This window comes from Podarcis filfolensis (assembly GCF_964270895.1).
Source record: "Podarcis filfolensis genome assembly, chromosome: Z".
NCBI lineage: Eukaryota > Metazoa > Chordata > Lepidosauria > Squamata > Lacertidae > Podarcis > Podarcis filfolensis.
In genome coordinates, this window is record NC_139617.1 from 28,534,723 (window position 1) to 28,554,049 (window position 19,327).

General features: G+C 43.2%; 1 protein-coding gene across 1 annotated transcript in view; it reads right to left on the bottom strand.

The window, feature by feature from the left end:
• The window catches only part of ABCB7 (ATP binding cassette subfamily B member 7), a 50,954-nt gene extending 34,895 nt beyond the window's left edge, over positions 1-16,059 (bottom strand). The window contains exons 1-2 of the mRNA XM_083596376.1: positions 15,859-16,059; positions 3,783-3,860 (exon numbers count right to left, since the gene is read on the bottom strand). Coding sequence (XP_083452502.1) covers positions 3,783-3,860; positions 15,859-16,017 — 237 coding nt within the window. The 5' untranslated portion in view covers positions 16,018-16,059. The remainder of the gene's footprint in view (positions 1-3,782; positions 3,861-15,858) is intronic.
• Positions 16,060-19,327: the final 3,268 nt, after the last annotated feature.

The window sequence follows — 19,327 nt, forward strand, 5'->3', positions numbered from 1 at the left end:
CAACTCCCTCTCCCAGCCGGCCTCTTTCCTTCTCACAGGGCAGAATGGTGTGTCCCCCTGAGAGGGGAGAGGACAGTCTCAATGGCAGAGCCCTGATGGTGTCTCATGGTGTTTAGCAGCAGTATGAAAATGCCAGGATCATGTAGAAACAGAAGAAACATTCGTAGATTTAAAAATGCTCAGAAAATGAGCATCCCTATAATGCAGCTATGAGACCCCGATATTAAAGGCTACCAGTAAGTTTAGATAAGTAGCTACCATTTCCAACATGCTATTTCTTCCATCATTTCATTTTTAAAGGATTTTTTGGTTTTTTTACTTTGTGAAGTAGGTAAAATGAAGCATTAGATTGTAACTCCTCTATATATTGTTTCATGTGGAAGTAAGACACAAGACCAAACATTACTCCATTTGTTTTAGTCGACAGCTCAGGCTCGAAGGACAATATGACAAAGTGGAGGTATGTAAATGCATTTCAGAACAAACTGAATTTTGACCACAGAAATACATTAGAATTTTAATCATATGTTTCTTCTCTGAATAATCAATGTAAAAAAGAAAGAGAACGAGAGCAAGAAATGCTCATTGGTTTGCTTCACCTTTAGTAGAGCTTGCCTGGCAAGCCTCTTTATGAGCCACCACAATCTCTCTCAAAACTATCTTCATCCAATCCCTGCATGTAGGGAAGAAGGTTATGCTTCCAACTATTTGCCCATATGATCTTGACTAACGAAAGTAGACAGAACAGGAGTTACTTGTGCTGACAGCGAGTGACAGTGGCCTGCATTAAGAATACTTTGAGATCATTGTTTATGGGCAGCCCGGTGTTGTTCCACATTTGGAAAATACCGTATTTTTCGCTCTATAACACGCACCCGACCATAACACGCACGTAGGCATGAAAATCCGTAGGCATGCCACCCGTAGGCATTTCCTCCATAACACGCACAGACATTTCCCCTTACTTTCTAGGAGAAAAAAAGTGAGTGTTATGGTGCAAAAAATACGGTATCTAGTTGCCATAAAAGTTTGTGCCACTGGACATTTATACAAGATGTGGAAAGAGATGCAGAGCTGTCCACATTTCTCAGAATTTTTCATTGTTTTGTGTATAGAGCCTAAGCAATTTGATGGTGCTTGTCATCTTGCATGGGGAATTTCAAATTCTGTTCCACTTATCTGTTTCCTGGGTCAGTGTCCTGGGCAAACACATAAAAAGGAACACTAGTGGTGGGCATGGTTAGTATCAGTTGATAGATTTTGGAAAGAAAGCCTTTTGGATTTAAGGAAAGTTCAGGGTAGTTTGGGAACTGCTAGACTCTCTAAAGCTTAGGTATAATATGTACTCTCAGCTTGGGGTAGAATCATAGAATTGCAGAGTTGGAAATGACCCAAAAGATTCATCTAGTTCAACACCCTGCAAAGCAGGCATCATCCAATCATGGTGGTGCTATTTGGGCAACAGTCCTCTGCCCACCTGTGATACCCAGCAACTGGTATTCAGAGGTATACTGCCTCTGACAGTGGAGGTAGAACATACCGTATTTTTCGCCCTATTGGACGCACCGGCCCATAGGATGCACCTAGGGTTTTTTGGGGGGGGGGACAAAGGGAAAAAAAATTATCCCCCCCCCCCGCCGCCGCGGATATCTGCCCGAAGCGCGGGGCTCTCTGCTTCAGCGCGCCCCGCACTCCGCAGCCTAGGGAGCCCTACGGGAACTCCCGCGGGCTCCCCAGGCTTGCTGATAGCTTCCTGAAGCCTGGAGAACGAGAGGGGTCGGTGCGCACGACCCCTCTCACTCTCCACGCTTCAGTGAAAGCCTGCATTCGCCACATAGGACGCACACAGATTTCCCCTTCATTTTTGGAGGGGAAAAAGTGCGTCCTATAGGGCGAAAAATACAGTAGTTGTTGTGGCTAGTAGCCACTGATAGCCTTGTCCTCCATGAATTTGTCTAATTCTTTTTTAAAGCTATCCAGTTGGTGGCCATAACTGCCTCCTGTTGGTTTGTGTTCCATAGTTTTAACTATGTGCTGTATGAAGTACTTCCTTTTATCTGTTATGAATCTTCCAACATTCAGCTTCATTGGATGTCCACGAATGCTAGTGTCATGAAAGAGGGAGAAAAGCTTTCCTTTATCCAGTTTCTCCATGACATGCATAATTTTATAAACTTCTGTCACGTCACTTCTAATCTGTTTTTTCTCTAAACCATAAAGACCCAAATGCTGCAACCCTTCCTCATAGGGTGTTGTTCAATTTCCTTGATCATGTTTGCTGCCCTTTATTGAGCCTTTTCCATCTCTATGGTATCCTTTTTGAGGTGAGACAAAAAGAACTATACACTGTATTCCAGATAGGGTAGCACCATAGATATGCATAATTGTATTACTGACTGTATAATATATTGGGATCATGTACAATATACTAGCATAAATAATGAACTAGACAAGGACCAATAAAATTGGTACTCAATCCAGATAAAGACAAAAGTACTGCTGCTGGGTGGTTTGTCTAGTTGAAACTGCACTTCCCCTGAAGCTTGTGGATGTTTATAAAATCCAATTACATTCCTGGAGGCCCATATGGCCTCTATGGCATGTAGTAAGCTTTCACCAGTTAGGACTCTTACGTAAACTGCAGCCCTTCCTAGACAGAAACAGGTTAGCCAGGTACTCAAACTCTGGTAATACTCCAGGTTAGACTACTGTAATTTACACTACATGGGACTGCCTTTGAAGACTATTTGAAATTTCAGTTAGTTCAAAATACAGTGGTACCTTGGTTTGCATATATTTCGGATTACAAACACATCAAACCCGGAAGTGCGTGTCCCGGTTTGCAACCTTTTATTTTGGATTACAACCCATTTTTTATTATTATTACGAACAAATTTTTTTGGGAGGCCTCATTGGCAAAAGCACGCCTTGGGTTACAACCTGTTTTGGTTTACAAACAGACCTCTGGAGTGGATTATGGTTGTAAACCAAGGCTGTGACAGTGAGTGGAAACATGCCTTGCCGAAATTCCTCCATAAGATCCTAGCCTATTTCCAATCACAAATGGAAGGGCTAGTGCAGGGGTCAGCAAACTTTTTCAGCAAGGGGCTGGTTCACTGTCCCTCAGACCTTGTGGGGGGCCGGACTATATTTTCTTTTTGGGGGGGGATGAATTCCTATGCCCCACAAAAAATGCAGAGGTGCATTTTAAATAAAAGCACACATTCTACTCATGTAAAAACACCAGGCAGGCCCCACAAATAACCCAGAGATGCCTTTTAAATAAAAGGACACATTCTACTAATGTAAAAACACACTGGTTCCCGGACCGTCTGTGGGACGGATTTAGAAGGCAATTGGCCCGGATCTGGCCCCTGGGCCTTAGTTTGCCTACTCATGGGCTAGTGGTATGGGACCTGGATAACTGAAGGATTGCCCATTTCAACATTAGCCTGCCCATTTACATGAGTTATGCTCAGAAGCTCTTATTTGGTTGTCTCAGCTGCCTGAGGTGAGATGGGTGGAGGCAGGGACTTCTCAGTTGTGGTGCCTGTTTAAGGAATATTTTCCCCAGTGAATACTTTTTGGCACCTATTATTAATATAATGTTCACGGTGCATGTGCAGAATGAAAGAAGAACAGTCCCTAACCAGTGAATAGGATTCTTCTTCTTAAATTATAAGATAAAAGTTATGCAGATTAAGCAAAATGTATAGCATACATCAGAAGATGGTCTAGGCAGGTTGTTGTTTTTCTTCACTAACAGAAGAGCTCAGTCCTACCTTTGCAGCATCCAATAGTTGTCTTGAATAGGATCTCCCTGAACTTTGCCATGGGAGTTGATTTAATATTGGTGGAATCTGAAAAGGATAAAAGAGACTCTGGTACATAAGAGCACAAAGTCCATGAACCGATAATACTCCAAGCATTTCATGTGTACATCCTAGCACACTTAAAGACCATTTGCTTCTGGAAAGGAACAAAAGAATATATGAAGACTACTGACTGGGGAGCAGGTGTAAAATAAAATGCGTCTAACTATTTAAAATGCTAAATGGCAATGAACCTTCCCCTTCTTTCACTTGTATTTCCACCAGGCTTGTGTTCTTTTGTGTTCTGGAAGGCCAAGTCTCTTCCAGCTTAATCTTTCCTTCCCCATATACCATGTGAACTTAATTTTTTTTAATAACTCATTTGTTCAGAGCATATTTTCATGCTCTTGTACTTGCTATGATCTATATACAAAACCCAGGCTAGGGATTTTGACTCCCAGGTCTGGTTTGTGCATCTTATTAAACCACAGTGCATATAAACCACAAGAGGGGAGAGAGCTCTTTCACTTGGGTCCTGCTCGTGGCTTCCCATTGGGGCATCTGGTTGTCCATTGTGAGAACAGGGTGCTGGACAATGGCTATGTCCTATTTGCATGGTCAGAGGCAGCAATATTTCTGAATACCAGTTGCTAGAAACCGCAGGAGACCTGTTTGTGGGTTTCTCATAATGGGCATCTGCTTAGCCTCTTCGAAAACAGGATGCTGGACTAGATGAGCCTTTGCTTTGATCCAGCAAACACTTACCTTCTTGTGTGCTGACAGGTGCTTCACTCCTTCCCCACTACTGCTGCTAGGGGAAAAGCCATGGTCTGGCTTGTCATGTAGTCCAAACCCAGGCTAATGATTTGTGTTCTCCAAACAAACCATAAATAGTAAGCCAAGAGCAAACCTTGGCTTCTACTTGACCAGTCAGACAACAGCTTGTCCCCCAGCAGCAGCATGCTGCTCTTTCATGCTCTGGTTAATGTGGTATGTGAACAAGGACATAGAGGACTTGTCTCAAGGTAGTTCCTCGCCAGTTCTTTAAAAAGGCTAGAAGGTAAGACCCTAAGAAAAACCAACTATATTGATCTCTCCCTAATGAAGGGTAGAAAAACACCCAAGAGGAAAAAACAAACAAGCGCCATCCCCTTTATATTACTGGAAATAACAATATAAAAATGTATAATAGTCATAAGAACTTTGCTTTTGTTCTTTTAATTATATCTGGGGGTTTTCCAATCAAACACACTGAATTTCCACTCCCTCTGGATTTTCTTTGTTTCTTGGGTGTTTGTGCTCAAACTTTGGGTTATCAACAAATATATGGATTTTCTGCTGAACAGCATGGATTACATCTCCTTGTTACCTCACTGTAGGGCCATTGTTCATTATCCTTGACTAGTAAATACCCCTCTTACATGCTTATTTTACACACATTTCCTGGCAAGTCCCATCAATCCTCGTGGTAGTTTCTAATGTGTAATGGGTTTAGGGTCAGGGGATGGTAGCCAGTTGCGTACTTCTCATACTAACCTCATATAACCCAGGGATTCTCAAACTGACCTTAACCTATGACTGCGGGCATGATCACAGAACAATCATTTTTCATATATATCATATTCTACGTAAGATGACATGTTGTTAACCATGCTGCTGTCTGCATTTCAGAACCCTGGTCCAGTTCACATTTTTCAGATGATGCAACTGTGTCAAATATGTTCTAGCAGAAAAACTATGGTGTGTAATGTGTCCTTTCTTTATTTCTTTTACTGTGGCTCATAACTCTATTGTAAGAGATATTTACACTGCTTAAAGACAGTATTATTCTGACAAACCCAGGCTACTTTGCTCCCTAGTCTCTTATCCTCAAAGAGCATACAAACCAGACAAAACATTTAAAATACAGTGGTACCTCAATTTTCCAACGTTATCTGTTCCGGAGTTCTGAGTTCTGAAACATTTGAAAACCAAAAACTCAAAATGGAAGCCTCAAAACGGAAAACTCAGTATGGAAGCCGTGTTTCATGTTCAACTTCCGAGGCACGTTCAAAAACGGAAGCATTTATTTCTGGGTTTATGGTGTCCGAAAACTGAAATGTTTGTCAATGGAGACGCTCGAAAACCGAGGTATCACTGTATTTTAAGCCTGAATGTCTGCAACATGAAAGTTAAACAGGGCTGGAAAGCACTTAAATTTGTATTTAATTGTGTATTGGTTGAATATATGAGAATAACTTACAACGTATTTCCCCCCACACTTGTCAAAAGCACTGAAGAATCCTTCTACACAAGCACTAAATGTAAATGAAGTGGTTCTAATGTATATGATCTACTAATATGGGGCCTATACTCCAAAGGTCTCAGACACTGTATTGTGTGTGCCTGTTGTGCCTGAATTTATTTATTTATTATGATAAGCTTGCCAACGAAGTTCTGCCAAAGTGATCCCAAAGTGTACACTGTTTGACCATGCTATTACTTTTTGTGGAAATGTTCCTGGAAACAATGAAGGACAGACTGCATAATATATATGCTCCTGCTATGCCTCTGATCTACTTTCAATTCCTTGAACGTGGCAATATTTAATATGACAGTAAACACACAGATGATGAAAATTGTATTTACCGTATTTTTCGCTCCATAGGGCGCACCGGACCATAGGGCGCACCTAGTTTTTAGGGGGGGAAATCAAGAAAATTGATGTGGGGATCCGTTTTGCAGCACAAGGCTAGGGTTAGGGGGGCTGAAGCGACGGAGCCCCAGACCAACCAGACATCTTCCTTCCAAATCGGGTTGACAAAACCAAGCGCTGCTTTGCAAGCGACACAATGTATGTCTGCACTGATCTTTTTGCCGTCTTAAGTCATGTTTGTGTGTGAAAATCATCCCCAGTGCAGGTGGGATAACAGCAGCCAGAATTTGGGGCTGCAAAGAGGAAGGAAACAGACCATGTGGAGAGCGGGATTTAAATCCACACTCACGCACTTAAACCCCCCCCCCCCCCGTAAACGCTGCTAATAAAATCCCCTAGCATTGCAGTGGGTTGGACTAGATGACCCTTGGGACCCCTTCCAACTCTACAATTCTATGATCGAAGTCGGACTTCTATGATTCTATGCTTCCCCTGTGGCTGCTTCAAAGTTTTAAAAAAAGAAAGTCGGGAGATCCCATTGCGGCTATTCCGCATCTGCTTTCCCGGCTGCCTTTGCCGCCTCCCCCTGCAAAAAAGGGGCCGCTTCTTCTCCAGCAACCCCCCTCCCCCAGCAGGCAGGGGCGACGTGTTTTGGCGTGTCCCTCGTCTGGCCCCCCCCCCCCCGCCTCGCCTTTCAGGTTTCCTCGCTCCCTCCCCTGGCCGTTTCTGCGGTGGATGCTGGCGGGGCTTTCCGCCGTTCCTTGGAAGAGCAATCCCCCCATGGCGGCGAGGGAGAGGGGCGGTGGGAGCGCGCGTCTACGTCGTCGTCAGGTGGAAGGGAAGCGGCCTCACCGCCTTTAAATGGCATTGCTTGTCATCTGAGCATGCTCCTGTGTGGGCAGGCGAGAGAGAGAGCGTGGCATGAGGACACCAGCGGAGCGCGCGCATCTTTCTGCCAGTCGCCGCCACCAGCAGGATTTACCCTCCTCCCCAGCTCACTTTTGCGGCTGCGAAGCGGCAGAAGCCACCCTCTTGCCCCACCTCCGGTGGCTTACCCACCTTTTTCGCCCAGGTCTCCCTCGCATTAGAGAGAAACGCCTCAAGGCAGCGAAGAATAAGCAGCAGCACAAAGCGAGACCCAAGTGCAAGGAGCTCTTCGGGGTGCTGGTTTTCTGGCGCGCGCGCTCTTTCTTGACGTTCCCTTTTTTGCTGCTTTTCTCTTTTCCCCGCTTGATGGCTGCCGCCGCCGCCAAACCCACGGAGCTGATGGGCATCTGCTCGAGCTACCAGGCGGTGATGCCGCACTTCGTCTGCATAGCCGAAGAGTTCCCTCAGTCCACCCAACCGGCCAAGCTGCCTCGGGGCAAGTGCGCAGACCCCGCCATTCGTGCTTCAAGACGCAGCTCTCCCGGCTTCAGCAAAAGGAACCCAAAGCCTTTGGAGTGCAGCCCGAGTTCCCACTGTGCTCCAAAGGCTTCAGGTGGCTATCCCTGAAGCCTGGAGAGCGAGAGGGGTCGGTGCTCACTGACCCCTCTCGCTCTCCATTCGCTCCATAGGATGCACACACATTTCCCCTTCATTTTTGGAGGGGGAAAAGTGTGTCTTATAGAGTGAAAAATATGGTAGATTAATTTGTTTTACAAAACTGAAGAATTTTTCTGCACACTTTGGCCAAAACAGATTTAAGGACATATTCTTATATTCATATAATCTTTCAATACTTCGAGTATTATAGCTACTTTGGAGAGAAAAATAGGCACACCTATTTATCTTAGTTCAGTGCCTATTGTTTCAACTGTTCTATTTAAAATAAGTTAATTAGCTAAAAACTATGTTAATTTACTTGAACATATTCTAAAAGTCCATCATTTTTTTTATTTGTATAAAGATTAACCAGTGGTGACGTAGCAGAAAGCAAATATAAATGATCATAAAACTAGAAAGGCTACAAGAAATAATACTATGTGGCCAAGCTGGCATCATTATTTAATACCCTGACAAATGTAAAAAGGGATCTGTTTAATCATGCTATATCTCTATTAAGGAACCTACCCTCAGCATTTGGACAGCTCCACACAGGACTGTGCACTCAAGACTTTGCTTCAGCGCTTTCCCCTCAAATAGCTTATTATTATTATTATTATTATTACTACTACTACTACTACTACTACTACTACTACTACCCTGCTTTTTTCCCTGACAGGGGCACAAGGCATCTTATAGATAAAAATAATTACAATAAAAACAGGCACCAGTTATTTAATTTAAAGCAGTTCCAAAAGTCTGTTGGAACAAGAAAGTCTTCACATGCCAGCAGAAGTGCAAGGTGGAAGCCAGTCTAACTTCTCTTGGGAATGAGTTCCAAAATCTGGAAGCAGCCACTGATCTAACTCAACAGCTTCATTGTTTTCAGAGCTGGGACTCACTTTTTACCCAAATATGCATTTGGGGACGTATTTGGAGCCCTGCTGGATCTGACCAAAGATTCATCCTGTACAACATTTGTTTTCACAGTTGCCAGCCAGATGCCTATGCTAAGAATGCAAGCAGGGCATGTGCACAACAGCACCCTCACCACTTTTGATTTCCATCAATGGGTATTCAAAGGCTGATACTGGAGGCGGTAAACAGCCACTGATATAGCCTGTGGGTTACTTATGTGATGCTAGGTGAAGTAGTACTTCCTTTCATTCTGTTTTTTCCCCTAAGCAAAGTAATTCATTAAACGTCATTAATTAAACCACGAGTATAATTTGATGTAACAAATATTCTTAAAAGCCTAAATAGTTATTCAACTGCAACTATGAATTTTGACTTATAAACTTATACTAATCTAGCCTAAATAAATATTCATAATTGAGGCTAGGGGAGGATAGAATCACTGAACAAATGTCAATAAAACAGATAGACAAGGATTGAAACTATCGAGCAGTACTACAAAGCAGATAAACTGGAGAGGATATTGTACGCTGACTAGTTTGCAAACAGCCAGAGCAAATAATTTACTTTCTGGAAAGCATTTCAGAGTACAGAATGTGCCAAGAATGCTAAAGGTGTAATTACCGGTAGTTGTTCCAGTTATTGAAACAGTCACTTACACAGCCTGAGAGTGAACCTTTAGTAAATTGGAATGTTGATTTTACCAATGATTGGTAAATGTTGGTATATGAAGTATTTGTGAGGTAGTAACTGTTTCAAGTTTCTTTTCAAGACTGAGATACTCATCTACTTGTTTGAATCAACCCACAAATGCAGAGTATGGTAGTGACAGGATCCATATATTTTAACTCCCCTTCCCTCCAAAGAACTTAGGTTAGTGTACATGATTCCCTAAGCCCACCCACCCCCACTCATTCTGTCCTAATGGCAACCCTGTGAAATGACTAGACTAGGACCACATTCACACCACATATTTAAAGAACTATGACTCCACTTTAAACATTTGTGACTTTCCAGGAATTCTGGGATGTAGAATTTGTTAATGGATAAAATGCTCACCTATTAAAAATCTAAAAGCCTGAGCAAACATGTCTATCTTCACATGACACTGAAATGACAACAGTATTGGCCCCTGACATATCTGTAAGGAGGGGGAATTCCACAAACAAGGTGGTGGCACAGAGAAAGCTCAGCCTCCCCAACAGAGGAATGTGAAGAAGAGATCTGTCCGCTGGTCTTAAAGTTTGAGCAGACTGATAGATACTCCTTCAGGTGTTCAGGTACCAAGCTGCTTAAGGCTTTAAGGATACACTTAAGCCTCTTGAATTGGGCTTGAAAGTGAATAAGCAGCTAATGCAGTTCTTTGACAATTCGTATAATATTGTTACAGATCTGGGTTAAAAGGGTTTGGGGGTGCAAGGGCATCCATAACTGCTAGTTAGTGCATGTCAGAAATAAATAATGTGGTAGAATTTAGCTGATTTTTGGAGAATAAAGGGAAGATACAAGATGTTAGATTTAAAATACAAGCTGAATCAGTTCTCCTGTTCAGGAGACCACTGGTAGTGATATCATTAAGAACACAAGGAAAACTAAGTGGTGGGCCATTAAAGAACAATTGACCATGCAGGTGCTGTCCTTCCCCCAGCTGTGTGTTAGTTAGCAGAAGAAATAGCAGAGCTAGGAGGGGGATGTTACAGGAAGCAAAGGAAAAATGTGTCCTTTTTAAAGAAACAGAGGTCTGGAGAAGGTGGGAACAAACAGATGGAAGGGGAGGTATTTTTTGGCAAGGTGTTCAGGAAACAAGGAGGGGGGGACTCCATGCAATGCTGACAGGAGAAGGCTGCACTGAGAGACTGGGGGCCATGACTGGCTGCTGCTTTGGACCCAAACTCACTTGAAGCTATTGAAAGACGCCATCAGGGACACTCTTGGGGGATAATGTTCTGTGCCCCCTCCACTGAAGGCTTTAGGTGTAAATAAGTGTAAAATAAACCACATTTTTTAAGGACAGTAGTCTCCGCTGTGCCTCGGTCTCCCAAGAGAAACACAACACTGGGTGAGCACCAGGAACCCTCTTGAATCTTGCTACAACTTGGCAGAGATTGGGGGTGGTACGCAACCTTTATAACAATATGATCTCTCTTAGCTATACCAGTCAAAACTCTGGCAGCAGCATTCTACACTAGTGGTCAAAATTGTAGAAACCTTTTGGAGAAAGTGTATTTTCAAAGTCTGGTGGCTCCTAACACCACTTTCTTTTCGAGTAATACCATAAAATTATATATCAATGGAAAGATAATTTAATGAAGAATGTAATGCAATGAAGTTTGTTCCATTATCTGTATTCTACCAAAAGTTATAGCCAAATAACCAGAAAAAGGAGTGTTTAGAGAGCCAATCAGGTGTCATCTTGTTTTGGAAATAATGGCTCATAACACCACTTTTTTGGGAGTAATATCATAAAATTATATATCAATGGAAAGATAATTTAATGAAGAATGTAGTGCAATAACTTTTATGAAGGATTATATATTACAACATAAATAAGGACATTTGTCAGTGTGCTTTGTGGTTGCTATCAAGTTGGTTGGGGGTTTTTTGTTCTTTCATTTATTGAGCTTGTAAAACATAATAAAATTAAAGGAATGGTGCAAAGAGTTGACTGGTCACCCAGAAAGTACTATGTAAAACAGTACTACTAAGTGAACAAGGCTACAGTTATGAAGAAAGTAGAAGAAAAATTGGTGGAAACTTAACCAAAGGTGGCATTTCTAAATTTCTGAAGAGGTATAAGGAGACTCAGTCACAACAAAAATCAGACTGGTAAAGGCAGGAAAAGGTGCACAACAGCAAGTGAAGATAGAAGAACTGAGAGACTGTGCCTACATGAGAGAAGAAAATCATCTGGGTGTATACAAGATGACATAGCGCAATGTAATGTGAAGTTGAGTGCAAGGATTGTTCGGCACAGAGTGCAGGAATATGATCTAAATGCTAGAATTCCAAGGAAAAAGCCATTGTTATCTCTCAAACAAAGGTTGAAAAGATTAAACTGGGCTAAAGCGCATGTTAACTGGACAGTGGAACAATGGGGCAGTGTTATTTGGAGTGATGAGACCAAAATCTCCTTGCTTGGTAGTGATGGCATGAAATATGCGAGGAGGAGAATCGGAGAAGATTTACATCCTACTTGCATTACACCTACCGTGAAACACCCAGTTAGTGTTATGATCTGGGGTTGTATGACAGCAAAAAGTGTGGGCAGAATTTGAGTCATTAATGGGAATGAAAATACCCCAAAATACATAGCCCATACCTGAACTCAATAAAAAATCTATGGAGCCAACTAAAGAAACTTGATGGTTGGAAGCAACCCAGCAATAAAACCCGATTAATAGAGGCAATAATTCAATCTTGGTTTCACATTATTACAGCTGTAGAACTAAAAAACTTGGTTCACTCCATGGGAAGGCCAAAGGTTACCCAACTAAGTATTAACTGACATGGTGAGAATTTTTGTATATCTCATTTTTTCTATGTGTCTCACGTTTCTTCTTTATAACTGCTGTTGTAATAAATAATCCTTCACAAAAGATACTGCATTGTATTCTTCATAAAATATATTGCATTACATTACACTCATGCTAAAGTTCAGTTCATGCATCCACCTGATCCTTTACCAACCTATTTTTGGCCAACTAAGAATGACTGCTGCTGGGTGCCCTATGAAAATATAATCAGAGAAGTTCCATTTCCTTCATCATCAACTAGGAAGGATGTATGTCATGGACGGTAAGGTCCACAAACAAGTGCAGAAATTGGAAAAAAAGTATGATGTAACCTTTCACTACAAAGGTAAGCTAACAGTGAAATAATGTAAAAATAACATCAGATGACAGTGTAACATAAGAGAGTGCAATTTTAACTATTCTCACGAATGTGTGAGTTATTTCAGGCTCAAAGAGACCTTAAACCTGTACACACACACAAATATATATATATATATATATATATATATATATATATGTGTGTGTGTGTGTGTGTTTTTAAAAAAATACTTCAAAATCAGTTTATTTTATAACCACAAAAACACACTTATTTATAAAACATAAAAAGTACATGGTTAGCCCATTCTATAAAAAAAAAGGTATGATACACGTGTTAGTTGTGGTTTGCACGCTATGGCTTATTGAACCTACCGAGGTATAAAATGACTAAAATTCACTATGAATGGTCGGTGACCCTTTTCTGTTGCACTTAATACCATTTTTATACCTTATTTTGAAAGAGACAAAAATTAGCTTTATTTTGATACCCAAATAAGCCCAATTGGTTGAAAAATAAGCAGAACAGGAGGTTTTTTTCCTAAACAGAAATCGCATTAGCCTAAATCAAGCAAAAATTGAAATGTTAAAAAAATTCTCCTGTGCCCAATTTTGGACCAAAAAATAAATTAAAAAAATTAATTTGAGGTTATCTCATAAGTATCTACAGAAAAAAAAATTTGAAGAAAATCTGAGTCGTGAGAGCACGGTTGAGTATTAAAATCAGGTGATTTGGCGTGGAATGACCCTTCTATGTACTTTTGTTTTGTGATCTATTTCTTAAAATAAACAATATCACAGTAAAGGTAAAGGGACCCCTGACCATTAGGTCCAGTCGTGGCCGACTCTGGGGTTGCGGCGCTCATCTCGCTTTATTGGCCGAGGGAGCCGGCGTACAGCTTCCGGATCATGTGGCCAGCATGACTAAGCCGCTTCTGGCGAACCAGAGCAGCACACGGAAATGCCGTTTACCTTCCTGCTGGAGCAGTACCTATTTATCTACTTGCACTTTGACGTGCTTTCGAACTGCTAGGTTGGCAGGAGCAGGGACTGAGCAACGGGAGCTCACCCCGTCGCGGGGATTCGAACCATTGACCTTCTGATCAGCAAGTCCTAGGCTCTGTGGTTTAACCCACAGTGCCACCTGCTTCCCTAATATCACAGTAGATAAAAGTAAATGTCATGTGAAAAACAAGTAAAAGGTGATACATTTTTAATTTTGACGGACAGGATTATTTGATACATTTCTCTTTCTTCATTGGTCTCCTGTCAGTTTCCATTAAAGGGGAAACCTCCTTCTACACTTAATAATTAAAATTTATGTGAATAGATACCCAGGGTTATGTAGAGTGTATTTATTAAATTTATAGCCCAAATCTCCTCCCTAAAAGGTGCCCAGGGGAGCTAACAATATAAAATCTGATGAAATCCTATTCATTATAAAATCACAGAGCCTACGTGTACCCATCACCTTCCAAAAGTCTGGACAAATGTCCACCACAGAGAAACCCCTCTCACATATGCAGCCTCCTAGACATCCATAGCAGTGGTATTACAAGAAAGGTATATTCCTCTCATTGTAAAATGCAGTTTAAAACACATGGGAAAAAGTGTCCCTTCAAGAACATGGTTCCCAGGGCTAGGTCTGTACAGTGGTACCTCGGGTTAAGAACTTAATTCATTCCGGAGGTCCGTTCTTAACTTGAAACTGTTCTTAACCTGAAGCACCACTTTAGCTGAAGGGGCCTCCCACTGCCGCCACGCCTTTTGCCGCCGCCCGATTTCTGTTCTCATCCTGAAGCAAAGTTCTTAACCCGAGGTACTATTTCTGGGTTAGCGGAGTCAGTAACCTGAAGCGTCTGTAACCCGAGGCACCACTGTATTAGAATTATTTTAAGATATTTTAATTGCTTGTTTGTGTTTGCCACCCTGGGCTCCTTTGGGAAGAAGGGCAAAATAAAAATGTTAATATGATTATTACTATGTAGGGCATCATCAGTGCTTTTTCAGGGAGTACTCAAGGGTATGCAGTACCAGCACCTCTTTTTTGTTTTTTAAAAGTGTGGCACTTACTGCAGTAACTTCATGGTGAGATACAGCACCTATTTTTCTAGAAAAAAAGCACTGGGCATTATATACTAGTACCAACATTTTACATTTGCAATAAGATCCTCAATAAGGCTTATTTATTTTTTATTTTTTTGTCTGCTGACATGGCAAATGGCTGGATTGTCTGCCCCCAAAGAGCCGTGTTATTTTATTTATTTTATTTTTTGTACAATACATTGCTATTACATCTGCAGATACACAACTGCACCTCTCCCCATAAAGCCCATGTGTGGGTCTGGGCCATCTAAGTGACCAGAGGGCAAAGTTTTCTCTCACACCAGCAGCTTTTGATTTCCACACAGGCAGCAGACATTCCACCATGTGGGAAAAAGTAAAAGGGACATTACCACCGAGCCCAGCTTTTGAGAATCCACAGCTGCCCTTATCTACATAGGCCCAGGACGGTCCCGGCAGCAACTATTATCATTACGAAAGAGCACTATCGGTTTGCAAAGCACCAGAGCCCTACCTAGAGGAGCTTACAACTTGGAATTCACTCCAGGAAAGAGGAGGAGGAAAGTTTCGTTGCTGTCCCTTGATCACAAACAAGTGTGATAAGAAACATTAGGAACTAGGTTTTACATAAGATCATAAGCGGAGCCTGCTGGATCAGGCCAATAGCCCACCTAGTCCTGTTCTCGCAGAAGCTAAGCAGGAGCCTATTATGGGGAAACCCGCAAGCAGGACTCGCCTCGCCTGAGGTTTCTGGTATTCAGAAGTATTGCTGCCTCTGGCCGTGCAGGAAGGACATAGCCACTGTGGAAAAAAAGCATTGATCCTTATCACCCTCCATGAATGACCTAATCCTCTTTTAGAGACATCAGGGCTGGGACACACAGCTTCGCATTTAGGAGACTCTCGCTTGGGACACCCTCGTAACCCTCCGACTACAATCTCGCCGAAGTCTTACCCGCGCGGAATAACCGACCTTGGTCCCCTCAGGACGTTCCCCGCCCCTCAGCCTCCCCTCAACCCTCCCGCGGCGGAGCGAGCCCACCTCTCCGCCCGCTCGCCCGCCTCAGTCCCACCGGCGCACCTGCGATATCCTCCGGGGCGGACGCCCCCACTTCCACGAGTGAGCTCCCGCCGCCGGCCGCCACAGCAGCGAAACCAGCAGTAGTCTATGCCGCGGAGAAGCAGCCGCACCGGGCGAGATGCCCGGTGCCGCCGCCGACAGAGCCCTCAGCGCCGCCATGTCGGCGAGCACAGAGAGGTGGGGAAGAAGAGTCGCGGGGCGCCGGAGGACAGGAAACGGTGCCGAGGATAGAGAGAGAGGGGAAGGAGAGGCACCGGAAGTGGGTGGAACGCGTGGCTGGAGACAGAAGCCGCGCTGGGTCACCTCGGGCCCTTGGTAACGCATTTGCTTGGTCTACCCCGCAGGGTAGGATGTAGAGGTGGTGGAGAGGAGAACCATGGGTGCACAACCCTTATTTACTTTTATTCATTAATCCGGCTCTTCGGAGATCAAATAATAAGAAGAAAAACGGATCCCAAATACTGTAGTTGGTTCCCAGTGTAAGTGGCTAGAACTGCCTTTCTTCACCTTGGAAACCCAGACGTTGTTGAACTACAACTCCCACTAGCTAAGAGGAAGGGCAGTATATAAATGGAATAAACAAATAATAATAAAAGTAAGTGAAGCAGGGAAACCAAACTGGTTTCTTGCTGGAATCAGTAACTATTAAAAAAACCCCAATAACCTCAGTAGTAACAAAAAATAAGTTTCTTAGGCACTGGGGAGGGGTAACCTTATTTAAATGTCTCAGGACCACAATACCTCACGGGCCACATTTCTCTATACGAACCTACCCAGACCCTGAGATCATCCTCTGAGACTTCTTCATGGTCCTCCTCTACAGGAAGCAATACAAGAACGGGCATTTTCTGCAGTGGCTCCCCATTTGTGGAACACTCTCCCCAGGGAGATTTGGCTGGCACCTTCTACACTTTTAGGTGCCCGAAGCAAATGTTCTTCTTCAACCAGGTCTTTGGCTGATTAACATCTAATGCCCTTTTAAATGTATTGTGGAAGGAGGAAGCTTACTAGTTCGTTTTTGTTATTATTTTAATTATATATTTTGTCTTTTTTATATTGTAATTTTATGTTATGAACTGCTCAGATCTACAGATGAAGGGTGGTATACAAATTTAATGAAGAAGAAGAAGAAGTTATTTCTTAGTAAATATGGATAAAGGGGGCTGGCAAAGGAAGGACAACAGGTGTCTAGAAAAACGCACTACCTGGCTACTGAGTTCCTAAACGGCTGTATGACTGGAGGAAATTCAGTTGGTAAAGATATTTTCTTGTCCTTACACTTGCATACAAAGAGTAGTGATGGGGGAAGCTTCTCCTGATGAATTTCCACCTGTTGTGCAGTTGTCAAAGGTGTAGGAGCCCTGCTGGAGGTGCGTTGGGGAAGCTGGCAACTCAACATAGCCAGTTCTTACTGAGATGAATTTTGAACCAGGTACAGCCTGAGCATTATGCATATTTACTGAACCATAGGAATTACAATTTCTTTCTGTATCACAAGGCAGACTTTACCCCAGGGTCGCCCAACTTTTCCCACCAAGTGGACTGCAAGAGTACTTTGACACAGAACCCATGGGCTGCACACTGCCTTGTTGCATGGTGGTAGCATAGCGAAAATTTGACACACACCTCTCCCCATGCTGTCTTTCCAAAGCCAGCTAAGCAAGACACTGGGCTTTGGGAAGGAGGTGGAAGGCTCTGCCAGGGTCCTACACCTCTCCTATCTACTCCCCAATGTTGGGAAAGTGCAAACTAGGCTTTGGGAAGGAGGCTGGAGGACTCGAGGACCCTTTCAGGGTCCTTACAGCTCCTTCACAAAGCCCAGCACCTCACTTACCTGACTTTGGAAAGGCAGCATGAGGGCTGCAGAGGAAGGCAGTCAAATGTAGCTGAGAGCTGCCAAAAAAAGGTCTCAAGGGTTGTTTATTGGACCATCCTGCAATCTAACCAAAATCAAACTTGACAGTGCTTGACCTGAATACTGCCACCTTCTGGAATATTGAAAATTAATCAAATGATTTACAAAGCAAACTACAGTGGTACCTCAGGTTACCTACGCTTCAGGTTACATACGCTTCAGGTTACAGACTCCGCTAACCCAGAAATATTACCTCGGGTTAAGAACTTTGCTTCACGATGAGAACAGAAATCATGTAGCGGGGGCGCGGCGGCAGCAGGAGGCCCCATTAGCTAAAGTGGTGCTTCAGGTTAAGAACAGTTTCGGGTTAAGAACAGACCTCCAGAATGAATTAAGTTCTTAACCTGTGGTACCACTGTACATTTTACAAATCCATTATTGTACAAGCAATTTTGGCATATAAGGAGTATTTGCATTACTAAACAATAATAACTTCATCACAAAATACATTTTTAGTCAATAGTTAAAAAGTAATATTGGAAATTGTGTCTTATATGTTTTTAGCTTTCTGTATTTTATCTGTGCTGTTTTAATTTGTATAAGCCACCTTGATTTCTGGTCTGGGGTAAAGGGGGATATAAATAACTATAACAAAAATAAGATATCCATTCACTTAGTCCAGGGGTCGGCAAACTAAGGTCTGCGGGCTAGATCAGGCCCGTCTAGTTTGTAAATCCGGCCCACACCACGAAGCCGGAACCCACCACAAAGCCGAGACTCCCAGCGATGGCGGCAGAAGAGGTCGAGTGGCGGCGGCTCTGCCATTCAATCACCGCGCCTGGTTTACCTCAACGCAGTGCGGGGACGTCTCTGCCAATCAAACGCTGCACCTGGTTTACCTCAGTGGCGTTTGATTGGCAGAGACGTCCCTGCGCCACGCTGAGGTAAACCAGGCGCAGCGTCTGATTGGCAGAGCTGCCGCTGCTCAGCCTCTTCCTCCCGTCACAAGGAGGCAAGACAGCGCCCACCGCTTGCTCCGGCTCCTCCTGCCTCGCCACCTCTGGAAGTCCGCTTTCCGTTCCCCGCCAGCTTCCACCTGTGCTGCCAGGAGAAGCCACATCTTGGTGAGTAGCCGCACCTTGCCTTGCTGTTGGATGCACAGACACTAAGAGCCCTAAAGACGCACTTACTTGTAAGTAAGTCACAATCGTTTCAAGGCCACTTGTTCAGCGCCTGAAGAACTGTTCAAGTCCACTGAGGTGAAATGCACTATGGATCGCGCCCCTGGGAAGTAAGTGCAGTGGCTGGCCCCCCTCGCCTCTTCTTCCAGCTCCACACACACACACCCCGTGCCACTTCTCCGGCCCACCACAAGGTCTGAGGGACAGTGGATCGGCCCACGGCTAAATTTTTTTGCCAACCCCTGACTTAGTCCTATCGGCTAAGAGTGTTTCAAATGAAAAAGTCACTAGGAGGCCCATTGCAGTTTCTACAAAAAGAAGATTGTTCTTTGCTTCTTTGTTTAATTATTTACTTTTTAAAGATTTCTCTTCCTTCCAGCTAAAGCTACCTAACTGACTAATAAAATTAGTACTAAACAATTAAAATTAAAGC